The following is a 27,292-nucleotide window of genomic DNA, read 5'->3' as shown; positions in this document are numbered from 1 at the left end:
AAGTTCAAAAGCTTTACTGTCTATTTAGGCTAAAAGGAAATGTAAAACCACTTAAAAAGAACAACTTTTTTTTATCTTTTAGGTTACTTCCAGGCCTATTCCACCTACAATAACTACGGCACCGGCTATAGCGCTGGCTTTTCCCCTGGCATGAGTGGTGGCGGGGCGGGCATTAAACATGGTGAGCGTGTTTGTCTGTCTGCAATTCCATTTAAGTTCAGGATAGGAATGAAGCTCAACCATGTTCCCTCGACACAGCTACACAGGGCAGAGCGGAGGACAGCGGTGATGACTGCGACATGGGCGATGACCCGTCCTCGGCAGTGGTGGCGGACCGAGCCCAGTCGGAGGAGGATGCCTCTGCCGGGGAGACAAGTGAGGAGAGAGGGGCTGGTGTGGAGCTAGGACCAGGGGACAGGACTGGCGGTGTGCCCAACAGGGAAATTAGTATAGTGATTAGCCAGAGTGGGCCACTGGACAAGGAAACAGACCACTGTACTTGTCAGTGTAGGACTGTGTGTTGGAGGCCAGGGTAGTTAATGACAGTGGTTTTGTGTCCAGAATGCATGCTGGAGGCTAGGCTGGTGGATGTGGCTGAGAGGCAGGCTGAAGCCCTCTTCCATTACGCCGTCACTGGAGACGTCCGCTACCTGCTGGCTCCACAGCGCCACCTCATGACGGCTCAGGACGAGAACGGCGACACGTACGCCCCCCCCAACCTATCACTTCAGACCTAATCATAACATAAACATAATTCTGACTTTCACTGCATTTGTCTAACTTTTTTTAACTGCATTGATTTGCTTCCATCTTGTGTCCATCAGCATTCAGCTTTGCATTGATGCCAATGGGAAATATAACCCTGATATGGCATAGTTTCTACAGTAGCACATGCCAATCTGGACTTGTCCTCTGTTTTTCCAGTGGTCTCCATCTAGGGGTGATCCACAGCCAGACAGACGCAGTCAGGAGTCTAGCCCAGGTGCTCTCTGCCCTGCCTGGAGAGGAGGTCCTCAACATGAGGAATGACCTCTACCAGGTAACAAACACGTACACTAACAAGCCTTGTGTTTCTGTGGTGATCTTAATCCGTCTGTGACAGAGCAGGCAGTAATATCCTATATTTGTGTCCCTCTATCCCAGACTCCTTTGCACCTAGCGGTAATAACCCAGCAGAAGGAGGCGGCCGAGGCCCTCGTATTGGCTGGGGCTGATGTCACTCTGTCTGATCGCCACGGAAACACAGCTCTACACCTGGCCACTCAGCAGAAGGAGGGAGGGATGGTGGGATTTCTACTAAGACACAGAGAGGTGGTGGAACTAGTGGACCTCCCCAACACAGCAGGTACAACACACTCCTATACACACAGACACATGCATAGTAGAAAGTGAAGAGTCAACTAGAGCATGACAGTGCTTTTGTCCTCCAGGATTTTGCTCCCTCCACCTGGCTGTGCTGGCCAATAGCCTATGTTCCCTCAGGGACCTCTTGGTGAGCGGGGGCAATGTGGAGGGCCAGGAGAGGAGCTGCGGCCGCACGGCACTCCACTTGGCCACTGAGCTGGACAACGTCTCCCTGGCAGGCTGCCTGCTACTGGAGGTATGTACCGTAGAAGCCTTGCCTACCTCCATAACTACCATCCTGCATCTTTCTACTGGCTGGCATCTTGAGGCTAAGCAGAGTTGGGCCTGGTCAATACCTGGAAGGGAGAGCTAGAGTGTATTTAGTAAGGTGAAACTAGAACGTAACAAACTAGCACAACTCAAGTAGCCCTTTCCTTGTGACGGTGGATGGGTGTAAGCAGTGGCGATTTAAGCATGCACATCTTGGTGGGGCAAACTACATTTTTAAATAATAATTACGCATGCCAGCAAAGCCACTACACTAAACAATACATTAATTGTGTTATAATGGTGTCAACCGGTTCCCACAAACTGTTAGGGCCTACATAAAGCTGTCCTGACACCTTACCACTGCTACACCTGGTTATCAGTGGAGCCTTGTCTGGCAGCGAAACAGTTCATTCAGCCTCATTTACTGTCTTTTTAAAAAACATAGCTGATATGGCTGACTTGTTTAAACAAATGTAGTTTCTACTGACAATTGAGATGTACAAACTATGGCGTAAGGGGACGACAAGCGGATAAGAGGCAAGCCGTAATTTCTATTAAGACATTAATGAGCAAGTAGTCGATATAACTACTTGTTCAGCACTTTAGAAATGTACAGCAACAGAATTCAGGACATGAGCCGTTCTTACAGTATTCTCCCTGTACACCAAGTCAGAACCGTATGATAGATAACGGGAGCATATAAGCAACGAAAGCTCTTACAATATTCGATGATTACATTTCTCTAAAACAGGCTATAGGCTAATTAAGAGGGGAAAAGGGACCAAATGATTAGCGTGAGCCACATGGAGGTATAGATGATTACTTTCTTAGCTACAGTATACATATCTCCCTGGCATATTACATCATTTATGCAGCAGCATACAATACATATTTGGACTCACCTTCCACCTTCCACTGTTGAATTTGCGATTTCCAACTTGTTGTGTAATGTTTATGTGCAATGGCCGATGGGCACCGATACGTTCTATCTAGAATTTCTCTTCATTATTTATCGTCACGTGACAAGGATTGAAAAGAATTTGCCAGTAGATTGTCGATTTGATTCATGATGATGACTGCTAGCTAAGCTCTTGAAAGTATGATGTTGACATGATCAGTCCAATCAGAGCCACTGTACATATAACATGATTTGATGATTTGATCATTTTATCTGTGGCCAATGACCTTGAGCCTTCATGGATGGGCACTTCTCATGTCAGAATGACGGGTCGCCACTGGGTGTAAGATGTGTGTTGACAGTGTTCTCTCCCTCCGCAGGGGAATGCTGATGTGGACTGCTGCACCTACAACGGCTCCAGCCCTCTCCACATAGCAGCAGGCCGGGGCTCTGTCAAACTGACCGCTCTCCTCATGGCTGCAGGTATGAAGGCGTTTCTTCAAACTGTCCCCTTTTGTGAAAATGGCTTAGTTTGATGTCTTTGTTTTCTCTGTAACTGCTCTTTGGTAATATAGTCCTAGCTCAAAGGCAGACATGACTTGATCAATCTTTTCATGTCTAGGTGCCAATCCTCACAAAGAAAACTTTGAGCCCCTGTTCTTCAGAGAGGATGACTGCTGTGTGGATGAGGAAGAGGATGAAGGCTACATCCCAGGGATGACTCCTCTTAACATGGCTGCCACTCCTGAGGTGGGTTTCACATGCACACACTTTGATGTGTTTTCTGGAAGTCATTTTCCTCCATGTTCTGCTATCGTCTTGCAGGTATCTCACTCAACTGACTAATATTGCTACAGTCCTTTCTCACACCTTTACATGTTTACTCTAAAGATAACATGCATGTCATTTTATGACGCCGAAACTACTGACGTGAATTCACGAGCTGAAAGAACATTTCATTTTTCTCTATTTGAATGTTCGCTAAATATTCTCTCTCCTCCTTGTACTTCTAGGTGTTGGAAATTCTGAATGGCAAAGAGTACAAGCCAGAGACCACCATCCCAGTCTTCATCCCCCCTCAAGGTTGGCTCCTGCACTTCAGTTTAAACAACCCCCTTCATTGTAATCTCTAAGCCATAGGGATATACTGCTGTCTCATCTTGGTTCTTGTCCACTGTGGAGTACAGCTAACGGTGTCATGTTTCTGTAGGCGACATGCGGAGCCTGGGCTCAGACACAAAGCGGGCATTATGCCAGGCCCTTGAGTGCCAGGGGGGGAGCTGGGAGAGCCTGGCAAACACGCTGGGGCTGGGCATCCTCAACAGCGCCTTCAGACTCAGCCCCTCCCCCGCCAGCACACTGCTGGACAGCTACGAGGTACACGCACACTATCCCAACCTAAGAAAGCCGATGTTTCTCTGGAAACTTACTCCTCCTTTTCTCTGGTGTTGTGCCAGGGCACATTAATCAACATTCAGACAAAGACACGAGGGGGAAACATAGGCATTGTAAGATTATACATTTCACATTGATAGCTTATTTTTTTGCTCAGATTTCTCCCACCTTGAATTCAAGTCAGCACAGAAAATGAATTCATATGTTCTCATTGAATTTTGGGGACTTTTTTTTTTTCAACACTTCTGTTTAATTTGGACTCAATAGTTTGTCGATAAGTAACACTTCTATGCCCCTGTCTGCATTTATTTATTTTTTTATTTGACCTTTATTTAACTAGGCAAGTCAGTTAAGAACAAATTCTTATTTTCAATGACGGCCTAGGAACAGTGGGTTAACTGCCTGTTCAGGGGCAGAACGACAGATTTGTACCTTGTCAGCTCGGGGGTTTGAACTTGCAACCTTGCGGTTACTAGTCCAACGCTCTAACCACTAGGCTACCCTGTAGGTGTCCGGGGGAATGGTCATGGACCTTTTGGAGGGACTCAGGATGGTGGATAACTCCACCGCGTTGACAGTACTGCAGGGGGCACTGTGTGAAACGGAGCAGGCTCCTCTAGCTCCCCGAAGCACCACAGAGCTCTTAGGTAAGCTCAAAAAGGACTCAGCCAGTAGCTCAATGTACTATATATATATATATATATACTAGCATACCTTATAAGATTTAAATAGAATCATCTGGCATATGTCACCTGCCCTTAACCCCCTCCCCCACTTGTCTCTCAGGACGTGTCCAGGATCTGAAGCTGGACGGACAGGAGGACAGTGGCGTGTGTGACAGTGGGGTGGAGCTCTCCACAGCGTGACTGCCAGATTGGTTAATCACACATCAGGGCCCTGACCTTGTCAGGATTTCATGAGCCTTCTACTTCCTATAAGCAGGCTACAGACAATTTCTCTCTGAAAGGGACACTCTAGCAAGCTCGTCTCCTCACACATCATGCTAAATATCCTTACTTTTAATGTTTTGAAAGTGGCTTTGTATACGTAAACATAGTATGCATGTTATGTTTGCATAATGACATTTCAGGAAACCTGAATGTAATCTATTTGAATCTTGTTTGAATTAACATCATGAATGTGTTTTATTCAGGGGAAAACTGAGGCTTGGTATAAATGTGGAAAATACTTTTTTCATCATTTGTAATTTAAGAGATTATTAGATTCAAAATGATATGATCAGAAATGTTCTCCCCACACTACAGTTCATTTGGAGCATGGCGGTCAAAAATGCAGCCGATTCAAATAACCAATTTTGAGTGTGGCACTCTGGACCTTGGCAAAGCCCGAGAGAAATAAGTTCCAACACCCCCTGATTTACAAGGCGTAAGCCACTTTGGAAAAAGGTGTCTGATAAATGATATTAAATGAAAATGTCCTCCATATACAGCAGTAGTTGCCAAAAGGATAGCCCGTTATATATCCCCCACTCATAAAGTAGCTGTGGAAATATCACATGGATAGAATGGTTACAGTTGAGTGGTTTGTATTGAAACCAAGCAACCACTAATACATGCTCTTCTATCATACAACAAAGTCTAATTAAATGTCCTATGGAAGTGGTGCTACCAGTGATTTGTACGTATGATAATGGTTTATTGTAATAATCATGAAGCCTGTTAAAGCACAATCCTCAGCCTTGACTACAGTACAGAAACCACTTTTGAATAGCCTCGAGTTCATTCCTGTGTAGACAAGCTTTTCATCGTACCCCTTGACGTCTGTATGAAGTAGGGTCTAAACTCACTTTTGAAAGCCATTTGTTTATAGTAATATTTACTTTTGTTATCAATGCACTTGATTCAGTTGAATTGTTTTATCAAACGTTCATAGTCAGGTTATCAAGTTCTGCTTCAAGACCACGGTGAAGACATGTTGGAGAATGAGTGGTGCTTTATTTTCTTCATTGTTCTTTCCCATTTTGCAATTAAGTATTCAGTGAGTCATTTGGTATTCATAAACCCTCTTTTATGTTATCGACATCAGATGGACATTGAAAGATTTGTTTCAACCAAGTTTGAAGCTGTTCCAACATTTTCCTGACAACACTGGCATTTTGAGATCAATCCTAAACCAAAGGTTTAATAGGCAAGCACCGCTTCACTTTGTGTGGAGCTTCAATATTTATACCTGTACCCTGTGAAACTTTTGTATAGTCAAAGGTTTGCTTTTTAATGGGTTCTATTGTAATAGTTTTTTAATAAAATTGTTAATTGTGTGCATGTCTTTTCCTCATGTTCTAGCAGCTTCTTAGTGGTGGACAAAGGCCCGTACATATTCACGCACTTGCACAACAAGTTGGGGGAAGATGGCAAGTATCTGACCATAGAATTAGAATACTAAAATGGATATTAATCTTATGACAGTCTAAAGGTCAGCCATTGTTTGCCAGTGCTGTGATAAACTCTTAAGATATGCATTTTTATCTCCACTATGTTCTGAGAGCTAGCAACAGTTTTTGAGGAATGATACCATACATTTTTCATATTCACTTCCAACATTCCATTCAAACAATGCAGTTAATCCACAGCCTGGCTCAAATCAGTTGATGAGGCTTTTTAGACAAGTTGAATATGCAACAAGTACTAATATAGTATCATTCAAAGCTTTCCAAGAAAAAAAACATAAGACATTGAGGATCAGTTTACATTGAGGCTATTTATAGAGAAATAAAAAAAACCTGTATACAGTCATGGCCAAAAGTTTTGAGAATGACACAAATATTAATTTTCACAGTCTGCTGCCTCAGTTTGTATGATGGCAATTTGCATATACTCCAGAATGTTATGAAGAGTGATCAAATTAATTGCAAAGTTCCTCTGCCATGCAAAAGAACTGTATCCCTCCCCCCCAAAAAATTCCACTGCATTTCGGACCAGCTGACATGTCAGTGATTCTCTCGTCAACACAAGTGTGAGTGTTGACGAGGACAAGGCTGGAGATCACTCTGTCATGCTGATTGAGTTCGAATAACAGACTGGATGCTTCAAAAGGAGGGTGGTGCTTGGAATCATTGTTATTCCTCTGTCAACCATGGTTACATGCAAGGAAACATGTGCCGTCATCGTTGTTTGGCACAAAAAGGGCTTCACAGGCAAGGATATTGCACCTAAATCAACCATTTATCGGATCATCAAATACTTCAAGGAGAGCGGGTTCAATTGTTGTGAAGAAGGTTTCAGGGCGCCCAAGAAAGTCCAGCAAGTGCCAGGACCGTCTCCTAAAGTTGATTCAGCTGCGGGATCTGGGCACCACCAGTACAGAGCTTGCTCAGGAATGACAGCAGGCAGGTGTGACTGCGTCTGCACGCACAGTGAGGCAAAGACTTTTGGAGGATGGCCTGGTGTCAAGAAGGGCAGCAAAGAAGCCACTTCTCTCCAGAGAAAAACAGCAGGGAGACTGATATTCTGCAAAAGGTACAGGGATTGTACAAGAGAGCAACTTCTCACAACCATCCAGGAACAGTTTGGTGATGAACAATACCTTTTCCAGCATGATGGAGCACCTTGCCATAAGGCAAAAGTGACAACTAAGTGGCTCGGGGAAACAAAACATCAATATTTTGGGTCCATGGCCAGGAAACTCCCCAGACCTTAATCCCATTGAGAACTTGTGGTCAATCCTCAAGAGGTGGGTGGACAAAGAAAAACCAACAAATTCTGACAAACTCCAAGCATTGATTATGCAAGACTGGGCTGCCATTTGCAGAATATCAGTCTCCCTGCTGTTTTTTCTGGAGAGAAGTGGCTTCTTTGCTGCCCTTGACACCAGGCCATCCTCCAAAAGTCTTTGCCTCACTGTGTGTGCAGACGCAGTCACACCTGCCTGCTTCATGTGGCCCAGAAGTTAATTGACAGCATGCCAGGGCAGATTTCAGAGGTCTTGCATAAGAAGGGTTAACACTGCAAATATTGACTCTTTGCATCAACTTCATGTAATTGTCAATAAAATCCTTTGACACTTGTGAAATGCTTGTAATTATACTTCAGTATTTCATACTAACATCTGACAAAAATATCTAGACACTGAAGCAGCAAACTTTGTGGAAATTAATATTTGTGTCATTCTCACAACTGTACACTGTATAATAGGACAATATTTTATACAGAAAAATAAACATGCAACAATTAAGATTTTGCAGAGTTACAGTCAAGTAAAGTCAATTTTAACAAATTCATTAGGCCCTAATCTATGGATTTCACAGGCCGCAGCCATGGGTGGGCCTGGGAGGACATAGGCCCACCCAATCAGGATTTTCCCCACAAAATTAGACAATTACTGTTTGGCATCCCCTCCATCTGGACATGAAGGTCCTGGCGTGGTTACTTACGGTTGTGAGGTCGGTTGGACGTACTGCCAAATTCTCTAAAATGACATTGGAGGCAGCATGCCAATTGCATGCTCCTTCAAAACGGGAGACGTCTGTGGCATTGCGTTGTGTGACTAAACTGCACATTTCAGTTGCATTTTGTCCCCGGCACAAGGTGCACCTGTGATTAAACAGCATGATCATTACAGTTTCTTGATATGCCACACCTGTCAGGTGGATGGATTGTCTTGGCAAAGGAGAAACGCTCACTAACAGGGATGTTAAAATTTGAGAGAAATATGATTTTGCTACGTATGGAACATTCCTGGGAAACATGGAACCAACAATTTACATGAAGGTTATATTTGTATTCAGTATAATAGGGTATCTAAGTCGCTCTGGATAGGTCTGCTAAATGACCAAACTGTAAATAAACATTTACGGATTCAAAATGCAGGCATTCAGCATCCAGAGAACAGCATCCAGGTGCATCTCAATACTGATGTGGACTTGCTCTGACCAATCCAAGTCTTCAAAGATTTGCTTAAATGGATGTAAGGAGTCTAGGAAAAGACATGGCTATGATTACATCTGAAAGGCCATAGCTGCTCTAGTCATGGGGGGCATATAAATAGCCCGACAGTTGTTGAGGGGTTCTCAGCAGCATATCGTTTTCTACTTGTAGTGCAACCAGAACAGACTAACAACAACAGTCCCAATGCATCTCCATGTTCATACATTTAAAAAGTAGTTACGTTACAAAACACACCAGAATACCAGAGGGTTATTTGTTCAACTTTATTGAGAAAAAAAATTAAAGTAACCATTAAATAGCAGAGCTATTAGTTGATCGATCAGCCATAGAGCTTTGAATAACGTATTCAGTGCAAAAGCGAGAACAGTGTTGTGGATGATGGATTAACTAATGGCTCCCGTTCTAAAAACAACAAAAGGAAAAGGATTAACAAAAAAGGTGAAACTTTAAAAAGTGGACACGTTTGCTCTCAACTCTTTTCATTCTCAGCAGCACATAAACCAATTATTTATCTTATCAACATGCATAAAATGTTTGTCCTTATTTACTGCAGATATAGCTAACTTCAGCAATTCTCCATTCAAACAGTTAAGAGTAAGTGTATAATATTCACAGACCTCAGTTCTCTAACGATATTGGCAAATCTTACAAAAATGTGATTGCACCATGTTGATCCTCTCAATACAGAAATTGTGGCATTTGGAGAATCCTTATTCCTTTTAGTTGGCACTTTCTGCGCAAACTTAGAGAAATCAAGAGCTCTTCACAAAGTGGCTGTGGTTGGCTTTATACAGATACATGCTCCAATGAGAGTTCTGATCAATTAGCATCTTTTGGAAAGAAGGGGGCCACATGGAGACATTTTTCCTTGTTAAGAGCATGTAAATAAATTTATGGGGTGTGGGGGCGAAAAATATAATTACTGTTATTGGCTGATGGTAAAGTATTGCGGCCGAATGGGCAAAATAATTACAGTAATTGAAAGTTTATTCCATCTATAATGCAAGTTGTTACGACCATGACAGATTATCACATGGCATACTTCTGAGTCCATTCCCGGGCTATTCTGTTGTACCTGTGGAGATAGAACAAATCAGCAAAAAGAAAATAGACTATCATTACACAATAGACAAGGGGTGTGAAGATCAAGAACGCCATGCATTACAACACAGCAACAGGTTGGCAACTACCCAAGTTGAACTTGAGATCTACGATGTTCACACATAAAAATCCCCCATAGTCCCACCAAAATGGCATATAAACAGTCCCAGACAGTGGAAATACTGTCAGAACCAAGCCCAAATCTACCGAAGCAAAGGCAGATTTATTTAGAGCGGCCAAATATGTCTGCCTAGAGTTAGTTGAAGTGTTGTCAATAATATCACTGTCACAACCAATGGCTGTATATATCAACTGTATAAAAGCAGCGGTGGTCCCGGCCCATCGACTGAAGAGCCAGGACCACCCAATCATATTGAGCAAAAAAATATATACACTGAACAAAAAATAAAATGCAACATGTAAAGTGTTGGTCCCATTTTTCACGAGTTGACATAAATTCACATAAATGTTCCTTACGCACAAAAGGTTTTTCTCTAAAATGTTGTGCACAAATTTGTTTACATCCCTGTTAAGTGAGCATTTTCCTCCTTTGCCAAGATAATCCATCCACCTGACAGGTGTGGCATATCAAGAAGCTTATTAAACAGCATGGCCATTACACAGGTGCACCTTGTGCTGGGGACAATAAAAGGCCACTAAAATGTGCAGTTGTCACACACAAGACAATGCCACAGATGTCTCAAGTTGGAGGGAGCGTGCAATTGGCATGTTGACTGCAGGAATGTCCAACAGAGCTGTTGTCAGATAATTGAATGTTCATTTCTCAACCATAAGCTGCCTCCAACGTCGTTTTAGAGAATTTGGCAGTACATCCAACCGGCCTCACAACCACAGACCACATGTAAGCGCGCCAGCCCAAGACCTCCACATCCAGCTTCTTAACCTGCGGAAGCGTCTGAGGGTGGGGAGGTGTTTTGCGTATCATTTCATAAACCCTTTGCCATGAAATGGGTACATCGAAAATCTCTTCCCAACTATTTTGCAATGTATTTGGCACAGCTGTTAATCTTTTGGTCCTTAAATTGGTATATGTTTGTATTTATCACACTTTTCTTTAAACATTTATGTTATTTAATGCAGGGCCGCCAGACAAGTTCCTTACTTTTTTCCCCTTCCACTTGCCTCTTCCATTTTTGTGGTAATGCTGCAATAAGTTGGTTGTAATTTTGGGTAGAGCAGACATTCCCATGTCTGTGTTAGCTGCATGTATGACAACTCCACCAGTCCTATTTATGATATCATTCACTAAAATTATACCTTTAAAACATTTCATCGAAACATTATTTTTTTTTATCAATTAGTATATTTGAGTTTAACCACAATATTTGTTGTATTATTTGTTCTGTCTTTTCAGGTGGATTAACTGAAATTGCAACCAACTTTCTAAAGCTTGTTTTAAAATATGACGATATTTTGGAAATGATTTTGATTTCAAATAACCGAAAGTGAGCAGATGTATAATGTATTCTTGAAGATGGGGTGAGACATTCCTACCAATTTACAAGAGAACCAGTGGATTTAAGTATAACTTTTGTATGACTGATGCCTTTAGTGAGAGGTCTAATGCTTTAATATTTAATCATTTCTGCCCTCCTAATTCATATTCGCTATATAAATAGGCTTGTCATTCCAAATCAAATTGAATATTTTTTGTTCATATAGTTTAAAAAGCAGGTCACTAGGTGTAGGCAAAACCATAAGCAAATAGGTAAAGTGTGATATGACTAAAGATTAAATCAGGGTGATTTTTCCACAAATAGACAGGCATTTCCATGGTCGCAAGAGCTTAACTTTCTATAAACATTTATTGGAGTGAGATCATTTCTTTCTTTTGGGATTTGTATACTGAGTATGTCCACATCCCCGTTAGACCATTTTATTGGTAAACTACACATGTAATGTAAAATGTGTTTTTTTTTTTTTGTGATCCCATGCATAATATAGCACATATAATTAGGTTTTAATCCAGAGAGGTTAGCAAAACTCAGTAGAATCTTTGCATGTTGCGTTTATATTTTAGTTCAGTGTATATACACGCACTGTGTACAAAACATTAAGAACACCTGCTCTTTACATTACAGACTGACCAGGTGAATTCAGGTGAAAGCTATGATCCCTTATTGATGTCACTTGTTAAAGCCACTTCAAATCAGTATAGATGAAGGGGAGGATACTTGTTAAAGGATTTTTAAGCCTTGAGACATGGATTGTGTCTGTGCAATTCAGAGGGTGGTAGTAGGTGCCAGGCGCAACAGTTTGTGTCAATAACTGCAACGTTGTTGGGTTTTCCCACACAACAGTTTCCAGTGTGTATCAAGAATGGTCCACCACCCAAAGAACATCCAGCCAACTTGACAACTGCATTGGAGTCAACATGGGTCAGCATCCCTGTGGAAAGCTTTGGACACCTTGCCGAGTCCATGCCCTGACATATTGAAGGCAAAAGGGGGGGTGCAACTCAATATTAGGTAGATGTTCCTAATGTTTGCTATACATCTCACACAGTACCAATCAAAAGTTTGGACACCTACTCATTCAAGGATTTTTCTTTATTTTTCCTATTTCTACATTGGAGAATAATAGGGAAGACATCAAAACTATGAAATAACATGGAATCATGGAGTAACCAAAAAAAAAAAAAAAGTGTTAAACAAATCAAAATACATTTTACACTTGAGATTCTTCGAAGTAGTCACCCTTTGCCTTGACTACTTTGCACACTCTTGGCATTATCTCAACCAGCTTCATGAGGAATGCTTTTCTAACAGTCTTGAAGTAGTTCCCACATTTGCTGAGCACTTGTTGGCTGCTTTTCCTTCACTCTGCGGTCCAACTCATCCCAAACCATCTCAATTGGGTTGAGGTCGGGTGACTGGAGGCCAGGTCATCTGATCCAGCACTCCATCACTCTTCTTCTTGGTCAAATAGCCCCTACACAGCCTGGAGGTGTGTTTTGGGTCACAGAATGCTGTGGTAGCCATGCTGGTTACAGTGCCTTGCGAAAGTATTCGGCCCCGTTGAACTTTGCGACCTTTTGCCACATTTCAGGCTTCAAACATAAAGATATAAAGTTATATCTTTATGTTTGAAGCCTGAAATGTGGCAAAAGGTTGCAAAGTTCAAGGGGGCCGAATACTTTCGCAAGGCACTGTAAGTGTATCTTGGGCCCTCCCGAGTGGTGCAGTAGTCCAAGGCACTGCATCGCAGTTGCTAGCTGTGCCACTAGAGATCCTGGTTCACAGCCGGCTGCGACCGGGAGACCCATGGGGCGACGCACAATTGGCCCAGCGTCGTCCGGGTAAGGGGAGGGTTTGGCCAACAGGGATGTCCTTGTCCCATCGCGCTCTAGCGACTCCTGTGGTGGGCCGGGTGCATGCACGCTGACATGGTCACCAGTTGTACAGCGTTTCCTCCGACACGTTGGTCTGGCTGACTTCCAGATTAAGCAGGCATTGTGTCAAGAAGCAGTGCGGTTTGGTTCGGTTGTATTTTGGAGGACGCATGGCTCTCGACCTTCGCCTCTCCCAAGACTGTATGGGAGTTGCAGCAATGAGACAATTGGACACCACGAAATTGGGGAGAAACAGGGATAAAAGTTTTTAAAATACATTTTAAAAAGTGTCTTGAATTCTAAATAAAATCACTGACAGTGTCACCAGCAAAGCACCATCACACCTCCTCTATGCTTCATGGTGGGAACCACACACAAAGACAGAGGTTGGGACCAAAAATCTCAAATTTGGTCTCATTAGACCAAAGGACAGACAGTCATTTCTCTTTGCTTATTTGAGCTGTTCTTGCCATAATACAGACTTGGACTTTTACCAAATAGGGCTATCGTCTGTATACCACCCCCACCTTGTCACAACACAACTGATTGGCTCAAACGCATTAAGGAAGGAAATTCCACAAATTAACAAGGCACACATGTTAATTGAAATGCATTCCAGGTGACTACCTCATGAAGCTGGTTGAGAGAATGCCAAGCTTGTGCAAAGCTGTCATCAAGGGTGGCTACTTTGAAGAATCTCATCAAATATATGTTTAACACTTTTTTGGTTACTACATGATTCCATGTGTTGTTTTAGTTTTGATGTCTAAACAATTATTCTACAATATAGAAAATAGTAAAAAATAAAGAAGAACGCTTGAATGAGTAGGTGTGTCCAAACTTTTGACTGGTACTGTGTATATTTTTTTAATGCTTTCTACTTGTTAGTGTTCCAAACAGGACATTTGTCTTTTTACCTAAACATGCAAACACCATCAGATAGAATTCATAGCAAGCAATGCACTGGAATGACATTGATGAACTGGAATGACATTTAACTGAAAGCCACACCACTAATAAGCCAAGAATATGACTGCATTGAGGCAGAAACCACTGTGCTTCTATGGCTATATGCACCATGCCACTGCTTACTTCATTAGCAAACAAGACAGCTCATAATCCAGTGCCTTTATCACAGTCACACTTATACTTTAACTTTAATTAGCTTTCAAATGCAAAATTCTTTCAACCTCATGGCAAAATGTGTAGAATAGCATGAGATTAGCTATAAAACGGCACAGTTTCCTCTCTACCCAATGACAAAATGTGTAGAATTGCAGGAAGTTAGACGATGTGTGGGTTTTTTTGGGGCCCACTCACATTTCTGCAGGCCCACCCACAAAAAAAATGTCTGGCCAAAGCTATTGATCGCATGACACCACTCATTCCCGCATTTGAAGTCAAATAAATCAGTTGCGATGGCGTCTCATGTCAGAGATTTATGTAGACATAACATGCAGTTTGAGCTACACCGGGAAGTGACGTTGCAGGCTAGCTCAGTGCTGCCCCCTCTCATTGAATATCTCAAATTGAAGGCCGACCGGGGTACTGCAGGCTGCCATTAGCTATAAAATTATCCTCATAACCTGTGTACGATTTTAAAATAATCAGGAAATACACCTGGTGTAGTAAAAGTAATTATTGGTGCCATGATTGTCATCAAAAATTATATTTTTATTTACACAAAGATTGCCATTTTCCACTTCACTATAACGGGGGGTGGGTCTTGCCTGCAATGTAGTACCACGGTCGCCCTTGAACTTCGTGGCTTCAATGAGAAGGGAGAGGAGTCCTTCTCCCCTGGTCACAACCCATAAAGCTCCACCACAGACACACACACGGTCCACTCCCTTCACAATGCAGGGCAGTCTTACCCTAAAGCATAGCGTACTTGTCTGTCCATTCTCTCGCTAGTCTATTATACCTGATATGGAAGGAAAGGTCCTATATTATAAAGATATGACATTATAGGAATTAACTATCATTTAGCACCTATCTCGTTCAAGTCTCTGATCAAAAAGTGGCATAATATTTTTCACAAATATTAGAGTATGCAGTTCATGAACAAAATGTAGGACAAAGCTGGGTCTACAGTATACTTACTTTTCAGTATCTGTTTTGTAGATACGGGCGATTTCTGGCACTAACGGGTCGTCAGGGTTGGGGTCACATAAGAGAGAACAAATGGACAAAAGTACTGAAAAGAAGATTAGAAACAAGTATTAGAAGTGGATCTTAGGCATGTGAATTGAAATGAAGTCACAAGGTAAAAATGTGTATCAAAAGCATGAAAAACATCAAACATCCTACCTTTAGAGATAGTTAATGCTGGAGACCACTGTGATCTCAAAATATCCAGGCAGATGCTGCCGTTACTGTTAATATTTGGGTGATAAATTCTTGTGGTGAATGCTAGCTGCAATGAAAAGGTTGGAGCAGCAATCAAACACATGATTACATAAGATCAACGGAAACCATACTTCCTCAATCGTCTACATGCATCAAGAAAACTATTAATTGTAATAGAACAGAGGAACAGGAGAGGAAATAATTACCTTAGGTGGTTTGAAGGGGTAGTCTGTGGGGAAATGAATGGTCAGGAAAAAAACACCACCTTGGTATGGACTGTCATTCTGAAAAGAAACAAACATTTTAACGGACACACTGACCAGCCAAAACTAATGCAACTTCAACGAGCAAACACTTTATACATTATACTTACAGGCCCCATAATTGTAGCTTGCCAATGAAACACTGGAAAACAAGTAGATACAGTTAGAAACATGTTTCAATGTTGAGAATGTTCGCTCAAATAAAAGTGCTTAGTTTGGCCTTACTGTCATCTCCAACAGGGCCGGCGGAACACTGTGCAGGAGGGTCCCTGGCCAGGTCGTTCAGCTCCTGAAAGAGGGACCAAACCAGGACACCATCAGTCCCACTGTTCCCCTACCAACATGGTTATTGAGTTTCTCATCCCTTCAACTCCACCTATTTAGATGATCCAGCATAATGGCTGTGGTTGCAAACACATGTGCATCGGTGATTCTTTTATAGGACAACTGGAAACAGCAAACTCCATGATACTGCTACTGCACAGACCTCACAGTTGTATTTCGAAGGGCATTTACATTGTATTTACATTGCTGCCGTTGCAAAGAGCACTGCACAGTAAGTATTTCTAAAGGTTAATTAGGGACGGAGGAAAAGAGGAATCAATTTTCATAATGACAATTCACAATGACTAGTCTTGGCCCTAGTGAAAGTGGACAGTGACTTAACAGGTTTCTTGTATTGCAGTGGCAGAGAATATAGTCTCTTGCAGAGCCCTGCCAGAGCAAACACTTCAGGAAACCAGATTAGGTAAGAACTTCTTTGGCCAATAAATACAATTATATTTGTCATGTGCTTCGTAAACAACAGGTGTAACCTAGTGATGTCACAATACCACAGGGTTAAAAATTCTGAGTAGCCTAGAGTTCTGTTCGCCCCGTCAAATTTTCTAAATGTTCTGCGCATGTGCTTCACAAAAACCTGTCACTGAAATTCACGTTCTACTCAATACAACAAACTTAATTGAATTTCACACTGTTCAGTGTATAATAGAGTACTGCATAGAATTTCTGATTTGCAAAGTCCTACCTGTGATTTGGCTGGAGGAATAGGATGAAGGAATATACATGTATAATGTTCTGCAAGTCATTGTGGCGGTAAGGGAAAACACTGCATTAAACTTTTACTCAGTTAACACACACACACACACACACACACAGCTCCCAACTTATAACTTTAGGCACCATATAACATTTAAGAACCACCAGAAAGATAATTTAAATAGATTTTAAGCTTACATTGAAGCACATCTCATGAGTAGCAGACCCTTTTCCTTTCTTCCTGTGCCAATCAAATTTGCCTAGACTTGCTGTCAAGGCCAAGAAACTCCTGGCAGATTAACTTAAACTGGATCCTAAACTCATCGAGATGGAGGACGCATATGAATTGCACTTTCATCCCCAATGGACAGCCCAGATCTATAGTGGTGAAACTGCTCAGGTTCAAAGACAAGGAAGAGATTCTCAGGTGAGCCATGTGCCTGAAGGGAACCAAAATCTTCATTAATGAAGACTTCTCCGAAAAGGTACACCTCAAAAGAAAGGAACTGCTGCCACGACTAATTGAAGAACAAAAAGAAGGCAACATCGCATACCTGAAGTATGATCAGCTGGTCATTCACCCCCCATCTCGTAGGCCTATGGTAAGTCACTCAGCTATATTACACTGATTTGACACAAACGCATTCACACCAACAGATACACATATTTTCTGTACTTTGTTCATGTGTTTCACCTAACCTCAAGCGGATCCTTTGTCTGAACCACCCAGGGCATTTGAACTGATTCCAGAGGCTGACCCAAAACGTCGCCGAAGAAGAGGCGGACGGAGTGGTCTTCTGGTCAGACTTTGTTGGCTTGCACAACACCCACCGCTGCCGAGTATATTACTCGCTAATGTCCAGTCTAGATAACAAGGTAGACGAAAATAGGCCAAGGGTTGCTTTCCAGAGAGACATCAGGGATTGTAACATACTCTGTTTCACGGAAACATGGCTCTCTCGGGATATAGCCATCTGGATTCTTTGTGTGTCGCGCCGACAGGAATAAACATATCTCCTGAAGAAATGGCAGGATGTGTGTTACATGATTAACGACTCATGGTGTAATTGTAATAACATACAGGAACTCAAGTCCTTTTGTTCACCCGACCTAGAATTCTTCACAATCAAATGCCGACCGTATTATCTCCCAAGAGAATCCTCCTATTGTCACAGCCGTGTATATCCCCCCTCAAGCCGTTACCACGACGGCCCTCAAGGAACTTCACTGGACTTTATGCAAACCATATATCCTGAGGCTGCATTTATTGTAGCTGGAGATTTTAACAAGGCAAATTTGAGAATAAGGCTACCTAAATTCTATCAGCATATTGACTGTAGCACTCGCGCAAGAAAAACACTGGATCACTGCTAATCTAACTTCCGCAATGCATACAAGACCCTCCCCCTCCCCCCTTCGTCAAATCTGACCACGACTCCATTTTGCTCCTCCCTTCCTATAGGCAGAAACTCAAACAGGATGTACCCGTGCAATTCAAAGGTGGTCTGGCCAATCGGAATCCACACTTCAAGATTGTTTTGATCACGCAGACTGGAATATGTTCGCACAAAACTGAAAGTGCGAACCACTGCACCATGGAAACAGCGTAGTTATTCCCACCACAAGTCAATCAAACAAGTGAAATGTCAGTATAAAGACAAAGTGGAATCGCAATTCAACGGTTCCGACGCGAGACGTATGTGGCCGGGTCTACAGATAATTACGGACTACCAAAGGAAAACTAGCCACTTCAGATAAAACACCCTTGCCTGCTTTGAGGATAATACAAGGATTGCGGGCTCTCCTCCTCCGTGGCCGAGGTAAGACATTGAAACGCGTTAACGCTCGCAAGGCTGCCGGCCCAGACAGCACCCCTAGTCACGTCCTCTGAGCATGCACAGACCAGCTGGTTGGAGTGTTTACGGACATATTCAATCTCTCCCTATCCCAGTCTGCTGTCCCCACATGCAAAGAAACCAAAGTAGGCAAGAGGTAACTGAACTAAATGACTACCACCCTGTAGCACTAACCTCTGTCATCATGATGTGCTTTGAGAGACTAGTCAAGGATCATATCACCTCCACCTTACCGGTCATCCTACACAAGGCCTGGGCAACTCCAGTCCTCGGGGGCCTGATTAGTGTCACACTTTTGCCCCATCAAACACACCTAACTCCAATAATCAACTAATCATGATCTTCAGTTAAAAATGCAATTAGTTTAAAATCAGGTGAGTTTGCTAGGGATGGGGGAAAAGTGACACCAATCAGGCCCCAGAGGACTGGAGTTGCCCAGGCCTTCCCTAGAACCACTTCAATTTGCTTACCTCCCCAATAGGTCCACAGATGATGCAATCGCCATCACACTGCCCTATCCCATCTGGACAAGAGGAATACCTATGTAAGAATGCTGTTCATTGACGACAGCTCAGCATTCAACACCATAGTACCCTCCAAGCTCATCATTAAGCTGGAGGCCCTGGGTCTCAACCCCTGACGGGACGCCCCAGGTGGTGGAGGTAGGAAACATCTCCACTTCGCTGATCCTCAACACTGGGGCCCCACAAGGGTGTGTCCTCAGCATCCTCCTGTACTCCATGTTCACCCATGACTGCGTAGCCATGCATGTCTCTGAATTAATCAGGTTTTCAGACGACACAACAGTAGTAGGCTTGATTACCAACAACGACAAGACAGCTTACAATTGTTGGAAAAATTACTGGTGTCATGCACAAAGTAGATGTCCTAACCGACTTGCCAAAACTATAGATTGTTAACAAGAAATTTGTGGAGTGGTTGAAAAACAAGTTTTAAATGACTCCAACCTAAGTGTATGTAAACTTCCGACTTCAACTCTTTACCAAATCTATGCAAACTGGTATTGTTCCTAAAGATTAGAAAATTGTTATCCCCATCATTAAAATCTGTGGATCAAAGATGTTTTTACAAATAGTCACCCAATATCTGTACTACCATGTTCTTCTAAAATGCTAGAAAAATTGGTGTACAAAAGAACGTTGAAACATTTTTTTTAAATCAACTATTCTCTGTGAGCACCAATATGGTTTTCGTAAAAAATATTTCACAGATATGGCTCTTTTGCAACTTGTGGATAAAATATTTACAGCCCTTAAATTAATACGCTCTTGGCATATTTTTGGATTTATCCAAAGCATTTGACATGGTTGACAAACTATTACTTTCTAAATTGCATTATTACGGTTTTCATGATAGAGAATTTTTTTTAGGCAAATGGCATTAGCATATACCAGGGCCAAGATATCCTGTGGCGTCCCACAGGGTTCGATAATTGGACCTTTGTTATTCATAATCTATATCAATGACCTTGCTGCTGTGTCTTCTACTGTACTTCCCATTCTCTTTGCTAATGATACCAATTCGATTTTCATCACACTAGAATTTTGATTTACTAATTAATGAAGCCAACTCAGGCATGGCCACATTTTCTGAATGGTTACAGATAATTTGTTAATCTTTAAACGTTGACAAAATCCAACTTCATTGTATTCACTAGTAAGAACACAAAATATTGTAAAACTGAGCTAGGATCTCAATTGGTGGGAATGAAATGGAACAAGTCACATCTACTAGATTCCTTGGAGTTCTAATTTATGAAAAGTTATCCTGGAAAAACCATATTAAACTTGTCTGCAGCAAAGTGATGAAATATGTTGGTATCATCAGAAAAATGTGTGGTTTGGTTCATCAGGCACACCAACGGGTTCACCAACAGATGCACATCTGTATTCCCGGTCATGTGAAATCCATAGATTTGGGTCTAATTTAATCAATTTACTGATTTGCTTATAAGAACTGTAACTCAGTTAAATCTTTGAAATTGTTGCATGTTGCATTTAGATTTTTGACCAGTATAAATTAGCGCAAATCAAAATAGGAAGAAAAAAAGGTAGCACCTGTAATACAGGTCATTTTTAAAAACCATTTAGGCTAGAGACAAGCCGTTCTCTACTGTAAAGCTACAAGCATGCCAGCCGCAAAGCTGTGCTCCATTTCCCTTCTCTGGCGCTCAGAGTCTGCATGACAGCGAATTTGCAGTGTAATCAGACTGGCCTGTGCTCATGGTTATAACAGGCGATTACATTAATCAATGTATCAACTTCCTTCGCTCTGCTCCAATGTCACAAATGTACAAATATAACAGAAGACTCATCAGGGTCTGCATCCCTGCTCGCCATCACGGTTAAACTATATTTTAAAAACGGGTGGCGCAACAGATGCGCAGGAAAAGCGGGTGGAGAGAAGCAGGTGAGTGAGGGTTGGCAGGGGATGCGGCTGGCGGATTACAGCTGCCACGTGATTTGCACATTAAAGTGAAGTGGATATTATTAGACCGGCGCATACCAGTGGATTTTGCTTAAATTAAACTGAATTTAGGAACAAAACTGCCTTTATAAAACTTTTAGAATAGGTGCCAGCTGGTTCTTTAGAAGAGCTGAAAAATGTGGTAGTATCATATGAAACGGTACAGAATTCTAAAATGTTGGTATCATAAGTATCATGATGTTTTGGTACTGTGATATTACCGTGTAACTAATAGTGAAATATTTACTTATGGGCACTTCCCAACAATGCAGAGAGAATAGAAATTATAACACAAGGAATAAATACACAAAGAATAACGATAACTTGGCTATATACACGGGGTACCAGTACCAAGTCGATGTGCAGATGTAATTGAGGTAGATATGTACATATACAGTAAAGTATGTAAGTATGTAAAGTATGTAAGACACCTTGACTTTTTCCACTTTATTCTAAAATTGATTAAATGGTTCCCCCCCTCAAATCAATCTAAACACAATATCCCATAATGACAAAGCAAAAACAGGTTCAGCTCTAGGAAGAGTCTTGGTTCCAAACTTCCATTTAAGAATGATGGACGTGGGCCTCCCGGGTGGCGCAGTGGTTAAGGGCGCTGTACCAGGACACACTACCAAGTGTGCTATTTTTCAGGAGTTGCCCTACCGGAGTTACACAGTGATAGCGTCACTGCTATTAGCTTCACGACATACATATTATGGAACGCTGTTTGGGTCTTTGCGTGTCAACAAATATAAAATAGCACTGTCAAAGCTGTACGAAAAAGTCTGCAAACAAGCAAACACCGGCCACGAACGATGTGTTTACAATAGCACTTTGGTAATATAGCATCATTTGTTCGACCGCAACTTCTAGGGTAGCTAGCTTTAACTTGGTACCCAGCTAGCACCAATACAACCAGCCTGAAAACAATGACCAGTAAAAACTGCAGTCATTTCCGTTATTCTTAGCAACGATTTAGGAATCCTTGTAAGTATTAGCTAGGTTGCCACTTGTTGTTCACCTATTGAACTTTTACTTCAGCTCATGAAAATAAATAGCTAGCCAGCTACTTAACCCTGTTGCCCAAAGATAACGTTATAAGCATCCAGCTAGCTTCATCTGGCTAGTTAGGCTCGACTGGACCGGGTTGTTTTGTGAAGCTAGCCACAAAACGAATTAGGCACAATAGTGGGATTTGCGGTTTGCCTTCAAAATAAAAGTATGTCATTGACAGTGATGGAAATGAATAGAAACAGCAGAATTACGCCATATTTATATTTTGAAGACTAACCGCAAATTCCACTATTGTGGCTAATCCTTATTGTGGCTAGCTTCACATAGATGGGTCCGACCATTAATCAAATATTAACTGTCTTATAAATGACGGTTATTTTATATGATGACACATAGCAATCTAGTTAGCTAGCTAACTATAGATAATGAAACAATGTTTTGCTATGTTTTTGGCGAAGAACATTGTTTGCATCCATAAGCTAGCTAGCTTTTTTTTATGACCAGCACTGTAGGTGCGTGAGACAACTTTACCAGCATCATAGCATACGTATCAATGAATCGTTGTGACATGAAATATGAGTGATAGTGTAATCAATGTGTAATAACTACATAAAAAATGAACGCATTAAATTATGTGACGTGCAGTCATATTCATGTCCTGATTGGTCAACAAGCTTATTTGACACGCCAAATAGTGTTATAGTATATTTTTTGACACGAAAAGACCCAAACGACGTTCCATAGAAACAGCACAGCAAGTGAAAAAAATTGGTTTTGATTATGTTTTACTGGTATTGGGGACATACGTAAATGCCAACACAATAACTTGGTCAGTGTGATGTGTGTAACCTTTATTTAACTAGGCAAGTCAGTTAAGAACAAATTCTTATTTACAATGACGGCATACCCCGGCCAAACCCTGTACGACACTGGGCCAATTGTGCGCCGTCCTATGGGAATCACAATCACGGTCGGACGTGACACAGCCTGGATTCGAACCATGGATTGTAGTGACGCCTTTTGCACTGAGATGCAGTGCCTTAGACCGCTTTGTCCATATGTGTGTGTTTTAACTATTTAACTGTACTAGAATGCTTAAAAGGCTGCTATTTTTTGTTATATTGGTTATCGGTATCGCTTTTTTTTGGCAAGGAAAATATCACTAATATCTACAAACCTGTTTTCGCTTTGTCATAATGGGGTATTAGGGGGAAGATGGGTTAAATAATATATTCAAATCTATTTTAGAATAAGGCTCTAACAAAATGTGTAAAAGGGGAAGTGGTCTGAATACTTTCCAAACACACTGTAGGTAGGGATAAAATGACTAGGCAACAGGATAGATAAACAATAGCAGTAGCATATGTGGTGAGTCAATAGAGTTAGTGCAAAAAGGGTCAATGCAGATAACCAATAGCTAGCTACCTGGACTAACTATTTAGCAGTCTTACGGCTTGGGGGCAGAAGCTGTTCAGGGTCCTGTTGATTACCGTCTATATTGCATACGAGTCTGATTGGGAGAGGATGAGACAATGTTTGTCATCAAATAGATTAGTAAAAGACGTGTAAGTCAAGCCTTGAACAGGTAGGAAGCTGTGGGCTGTATTTCCGTCAGGCACAGGTGGTGTCTGTGCAAATCTGAGCTAGCGTTTAAAGATACACAGCTGTCACTCAACCAGTAACAGGCTAACAGCCTGTGTGACATTGGCCTAGGATTCCACCACTATGGTTAACTAACCGGTTAGAAAGATCAACACTGAACCATTATGTAAATACAGACCTGCTATAACTCAGTAATAAACATAGGCCTGTAAAGACTTGAGTGATGCGTATGTGAGTTGAGGCAAGTAATTAGCATCGAACGATAGGGAATACTGAACTTTGCATGATAGATGAAAGCTTAACCCTGACAAATTGTGGCAATGTCTTACTCAAACACCTGAGTCAGAATGAGGATTGGCCTGTCCAGTGTTATACTGTGCGAGCCCAAACGGGAGGGAAAGACAACAGCAGCATCGCTGTCAGTGTGTGTTTATCTGCACTCAAGCACTTCTCTGTGGTTGAGCAAACCTAAAGAGTAGGCTTGGTGAAATTAGAAAGGTTTTTGATAAGCAAATTAATAAATCTGAGTTATATGCATCGTACTTAATATTTAGGTCTACATTTTGTTGTTGGTTTCATAAACTATGCTGGGTTCAATTCAGTTCAATTGTGTCAGTATCTTTGAAACTATAATCTATCAAATTAAAGTCGCATACTCCATATATAAACTCACAGCACTTTAATGGGTATTTACCAACGTGTCGGCATCACTGTGCCTTATTGTTTATTCACCGTTAGTCAGCACCTCCACACAAACTAATTTTTCTGGGTGTGCGCCAGCTCATGATTTTTAATCTACTAGTACCTTTGAAACAAATTCCAATTCTAATAGGTTCTTTATGCTAGAAGTTATTTGTACAGTAACAACCAATGTTCCCCTTTATTTTCAGGCAGGACTCAAAGGGCTTTGAAGCAACATCCTGGAATACCAACAATTTATTTTTAGGCATGGGCCCTGTCCCAGTTAAGGTGAACAACTAGCAGCATAGGCCAACATTCATTTACATCTATTCAAAAGGAACATTTATAAGATACTCTTTACATAACACCCCCCCCCCCCCCACCTCCCTAAAAAAAAAAGTTAAGGGTGTAGACATTGGTTTAACACCTACTACAGCAATGTAATGTTGGTGACCTCATCCATGGAGTTTTAGTTTGAATATTTGCCAATGACAATAGAATAGGCATACCTATCACTTAACACCATGGCCCTATAACATTCAAAGCTCTGTAATATGGTATGCGTTCAACTAACTACATTTACTTACATTTTCAACTCAAGTGTCAGTGAATGCCACCTCTAAACCAATATTAGGAGAGGTGTTTAAATGTTGAACTTGGCTTGGGTGGGGGCACAGCAATTCCAGACTAACATAGTAGTAACACCACAGCAGCTAGCTAAGTCTATGTTTTATGCCCGTGGTTTCTTAAAATAGTAGAGGCCAGAAAAAAATACCCACACCAGGATAACACTTGACTTGGCCAGCTTGCATGACAAGGTTTATATTTCCAGCAAGGAACTCAAACCCGAAACATGCCACGAGCTGGTAACGTTAGTGGTATGCAACAGCCTTATCCTCCCTCTCATCAGGTTTCACCATATCTTCTTAGCTCCAGTAGAAGTTTAAGGGATAACGTTACTAGCTTACAAACTTTACACTAACTAACCTAACGTTGGTCAAGTCATTTAGCTTGGATTTTAGCTACTTAGATTCTTTACTAATGTTTTGGTCACACTCACTTTAAAGTGATTAAAACTAGCTAGCTAAGCTAGGCCCTGTTGCCACTTTGCTACTGCTAGCTAAAATTGCTAACCAAAAGCCAAGGCAGCACGCTTGGCTAGCTAACGTTATAGCGAGCTAAGGTTATAGCGAGCTAGCTAACGTTACAGCGAGCTAGCTAACGTTATAGTCAGCTGCCCACTGTACGACATTAACTAACGTAGTTATCTAACTAAAACGAAATATAACAATTTCACCACATTAGCTACCTGCTACAGAATATCTAATTTATTAAGCAGTATTTACGGCAAAGCGTCAAACAACAATCCATTTACCTTGTGAATTCGTTTTAAGGCCATTCTGCCAGTGCGTAGCAGGGAGCGGTTGTCGAAGGAGAGCACAGGCTAACTACGTGATGCTAACTAGCATATATCAATTAGCTGTAGTGTAAGGCGAACTACCTAACGTGTTGGTTACCTAGCTAGCTTTACAAAAAATGACAATTTTACTTTTACAGTTGAGACAAGGGTATCAATATAGAATGATATTCTGGCTTTCCTTTGTCGACAGCCTTTGACTGCACTGATATTTTAACGTTGCCGTTACAAACTTGACCAGCCGAATGATTACGTTAGCTCAGCTCGTTCTTCTGGTCACGACTGTGAAGTGAGCAATATTCGCGATGAGTGCAATCAGCGGTTCGCCTTCAAAAGAAAAGTCCCGCATTGAAACTGGTGCAAACGGATACAAATAGTTCAATCATGCCACAATTGGACTAGGTAATGCTAAACAAGGTTGGAATGTCCTTACATAAAGACAACTATTTATTCATTTTACAATAAACAGTAAAAATCTGTTGAAATCTCAAAAGGTTTGACAGTGCTACCCTGAGCGCCCTCGTGAGGGAAACCCTGCTAAGTAGAAACATCATGATATGCCCGTATATAAAGCTTGATGTTACAGATTACATTTTTAGGGGTGGTCTACTAACCACTGGTCTGGCAACCATCATTACGCACACCTGTTCCCCATAGTTACGCACACCTGGACCTCATCATCACCTTGATTATTCCCCATTATTCTCCCGCGGTGTATCCCAACCCTGGGTCCACGGGGGCAGAGGGTCGGCCTCATGATCATCCGTCTTCCGCGGTAGGCTTGAGTATTCTATCATCGCTTTCAGCCAAACTGTTCCTGGTTTCCATTTCACTGGCTAGACGTCCCTCGTGTTGTCACTTCAGCTCTAGGGGACTCCGGTACCATGGGGAATTTAATCTACCAGGCCCTCGCCTCCTCCCTGAACACCCCCTTGTACCCGCTCTCCTCTCCTTTTCCGGTTCTAGCCCTGGATAATCGACCATTGGGATCTGGTACAATCACACACATCACAGCACTATTCACCATCACCATTGGACCCATACACCAAGAAAGCTTTCCCCTCCTCATCACAGCACCCGTACACAAAGTCATCCTTGGCCTCCCGTGGCTCCAACGTCGTGGCTCCAACGTCATGACCCCACCATCTGCTGGTCGAGGAGGAAAATCACCACCTGGGAACCCGGATGCCGGAGGACCTGCTTTCCCTTACCCTGCGGTTCAATGTCAGTTAAAGGTTCTGTGGTTGACCTCCAGCCTGACATCACAGAGGTTTACCAGGATCTCCGGGAGATTTTCTCCAAGACCTGCGCCACCTGTCTC

General features: G+C 41.9%; 2 protein-coding genes across 5 annotated transcripts in view; one reads left to right on the top strand and one right to left on the bottom strand.

Moving 5' to 3' along the window:
• Nucleotides 1-6,184, top strand: part of LOC110488722 (nuclear factor NF-kappa-B p105 subunit) — a 35,479-nt gene extending 29,295 nt beyond the window's left edge. For all 3 annotated transcript variants that reach the window (XM_090198299.1, XM_021561045.3, XM_090198300.1), the window contains exons 13-24: nucleotides 83-181; nucleotides 259-375; nucleotides 562-703; nucleotides 925-1,039; nucleotides 1,144-1,345; nucleotides 1,431-1,600; nucleotides 2,893-2,995; nucleotides 3,135-3,262; nucleotides 3,526-3,595; nucleotides 3,723-3,889; nucleotides 4,416-4,554; nucleotides 4,694-6,184. In XM_090198299.1, the coding sequence (XP_090054425.1) occupies nucleotides 83-181; nucleotides 259-375; nucleotides 562-703; nucleotides 925-1,039; nucleotides 1,144-1,345; nucleotides 1,431-1,600; nucleotides 2,893-2,995; nucleotides 3,135-3,262; nucleotides 3,526-3,595; nucleotides 3,723-3,889; nucleotides 4,416-4,554; nucleotides 4,694-4,773 (1,532 nt within the window). In that variant the 3' untranslated portion in view covers nucleotides 4,774-6,184. The remainder of the gene's footprint in view (nucleotides 1-82; nucleotides 182-258; nucleotides 376-561; nucleotides 704-924; nucleotides 1,040-1,143; nucleotides 1,346-1,430; nucleotides 1,601-2,892; nucleotides 2,996-3,134; nucleotides 3,263-3,525; nucleotides 3,596-3,722; nucleotides 3,890-4,415; nucleotides 4,555-4,693) is intronic.
• A 2,876-nt stretch (nucleotides 6,185-9,060) lies between these two features.
• LOC100136237 (ubiquitin-conjugating enzyme E2D 2) lies at nucleotides 9,061-26,251 on the bottom strand. Of its 2 annotated transcripts, XM_021559483.3 has the most exons (8): nucleotides 25,930-26,251; nucleotides 16,102-16,165; nucleotides 15,987-16,018; nucleotides 15,820-15,897; nucleotides 15,575-15,680; nucleotides 15,368-15,461; nucleotides 15,139-15,188; nucleotides 9,061-9,886 (listed from the first exon to the last, which is right to left on the bottom strand). In XM_021559483.3, exons 1-7 carry the CDS (start codon nucleotides 25,951-25,953, stop codon nucleotides 15,140-15,142), a joined length of 447 nt encoding a protein of 148 aa, XP_021415158.1. In that variant the 5' UTR covers nucleotides 25,954-26,251; the 3' UTR covers nucleotides 9,061-9,886; nucleotide 15,139.
• Between the last annotated feature and the right edge of the window lie 1,041 nt (nucleotides 26,252-27,292).

The sequence above is a fragment of the Oncorhynchus mykiss genome, chromosome 14 (genome assembly GCF_057628025.1).
Source record: "Oncorhynchus mykiss isolate SJ-2025 chromosome 14, ASM5762802v1, whole genome shotgun sequence".
NCBI classification, from domain to species: Eukaryota; Metazoa; Chordata; class Actinopteri; order Salmoniformes; family Salmonidae; genus Oncorhynchus; species Oncorhynchus mykiss.
The sequence above is the reverse complement of the archived record's forward strand: the minus strand, read 5'-3'. Positions and strand labels throughout refer to the sequence as shown.

Bases quoted from the DNA above. Each gene is read 5' to 3' on its own strand.
- LOC100136237 (XM_021559483.3), bottom strand. From the start codon at position 25,953: ATGGCCTTAAAACGAATTCACAAG. The intron at 15,898-15,986 runs GTAAGTATAATG...GTTTCTTTTCAG, and splicing joins AAGCTACAATTATGGGGCCT to AATGACAGTCCATACCAAGG. The intron at 15,681-15,819 runs GTAATTATTTCC...TTTTCATTGCAG, and splicing joins ACCCCTTCAAACCACCTAAG to CTAGCATTCACCACAAGAAT.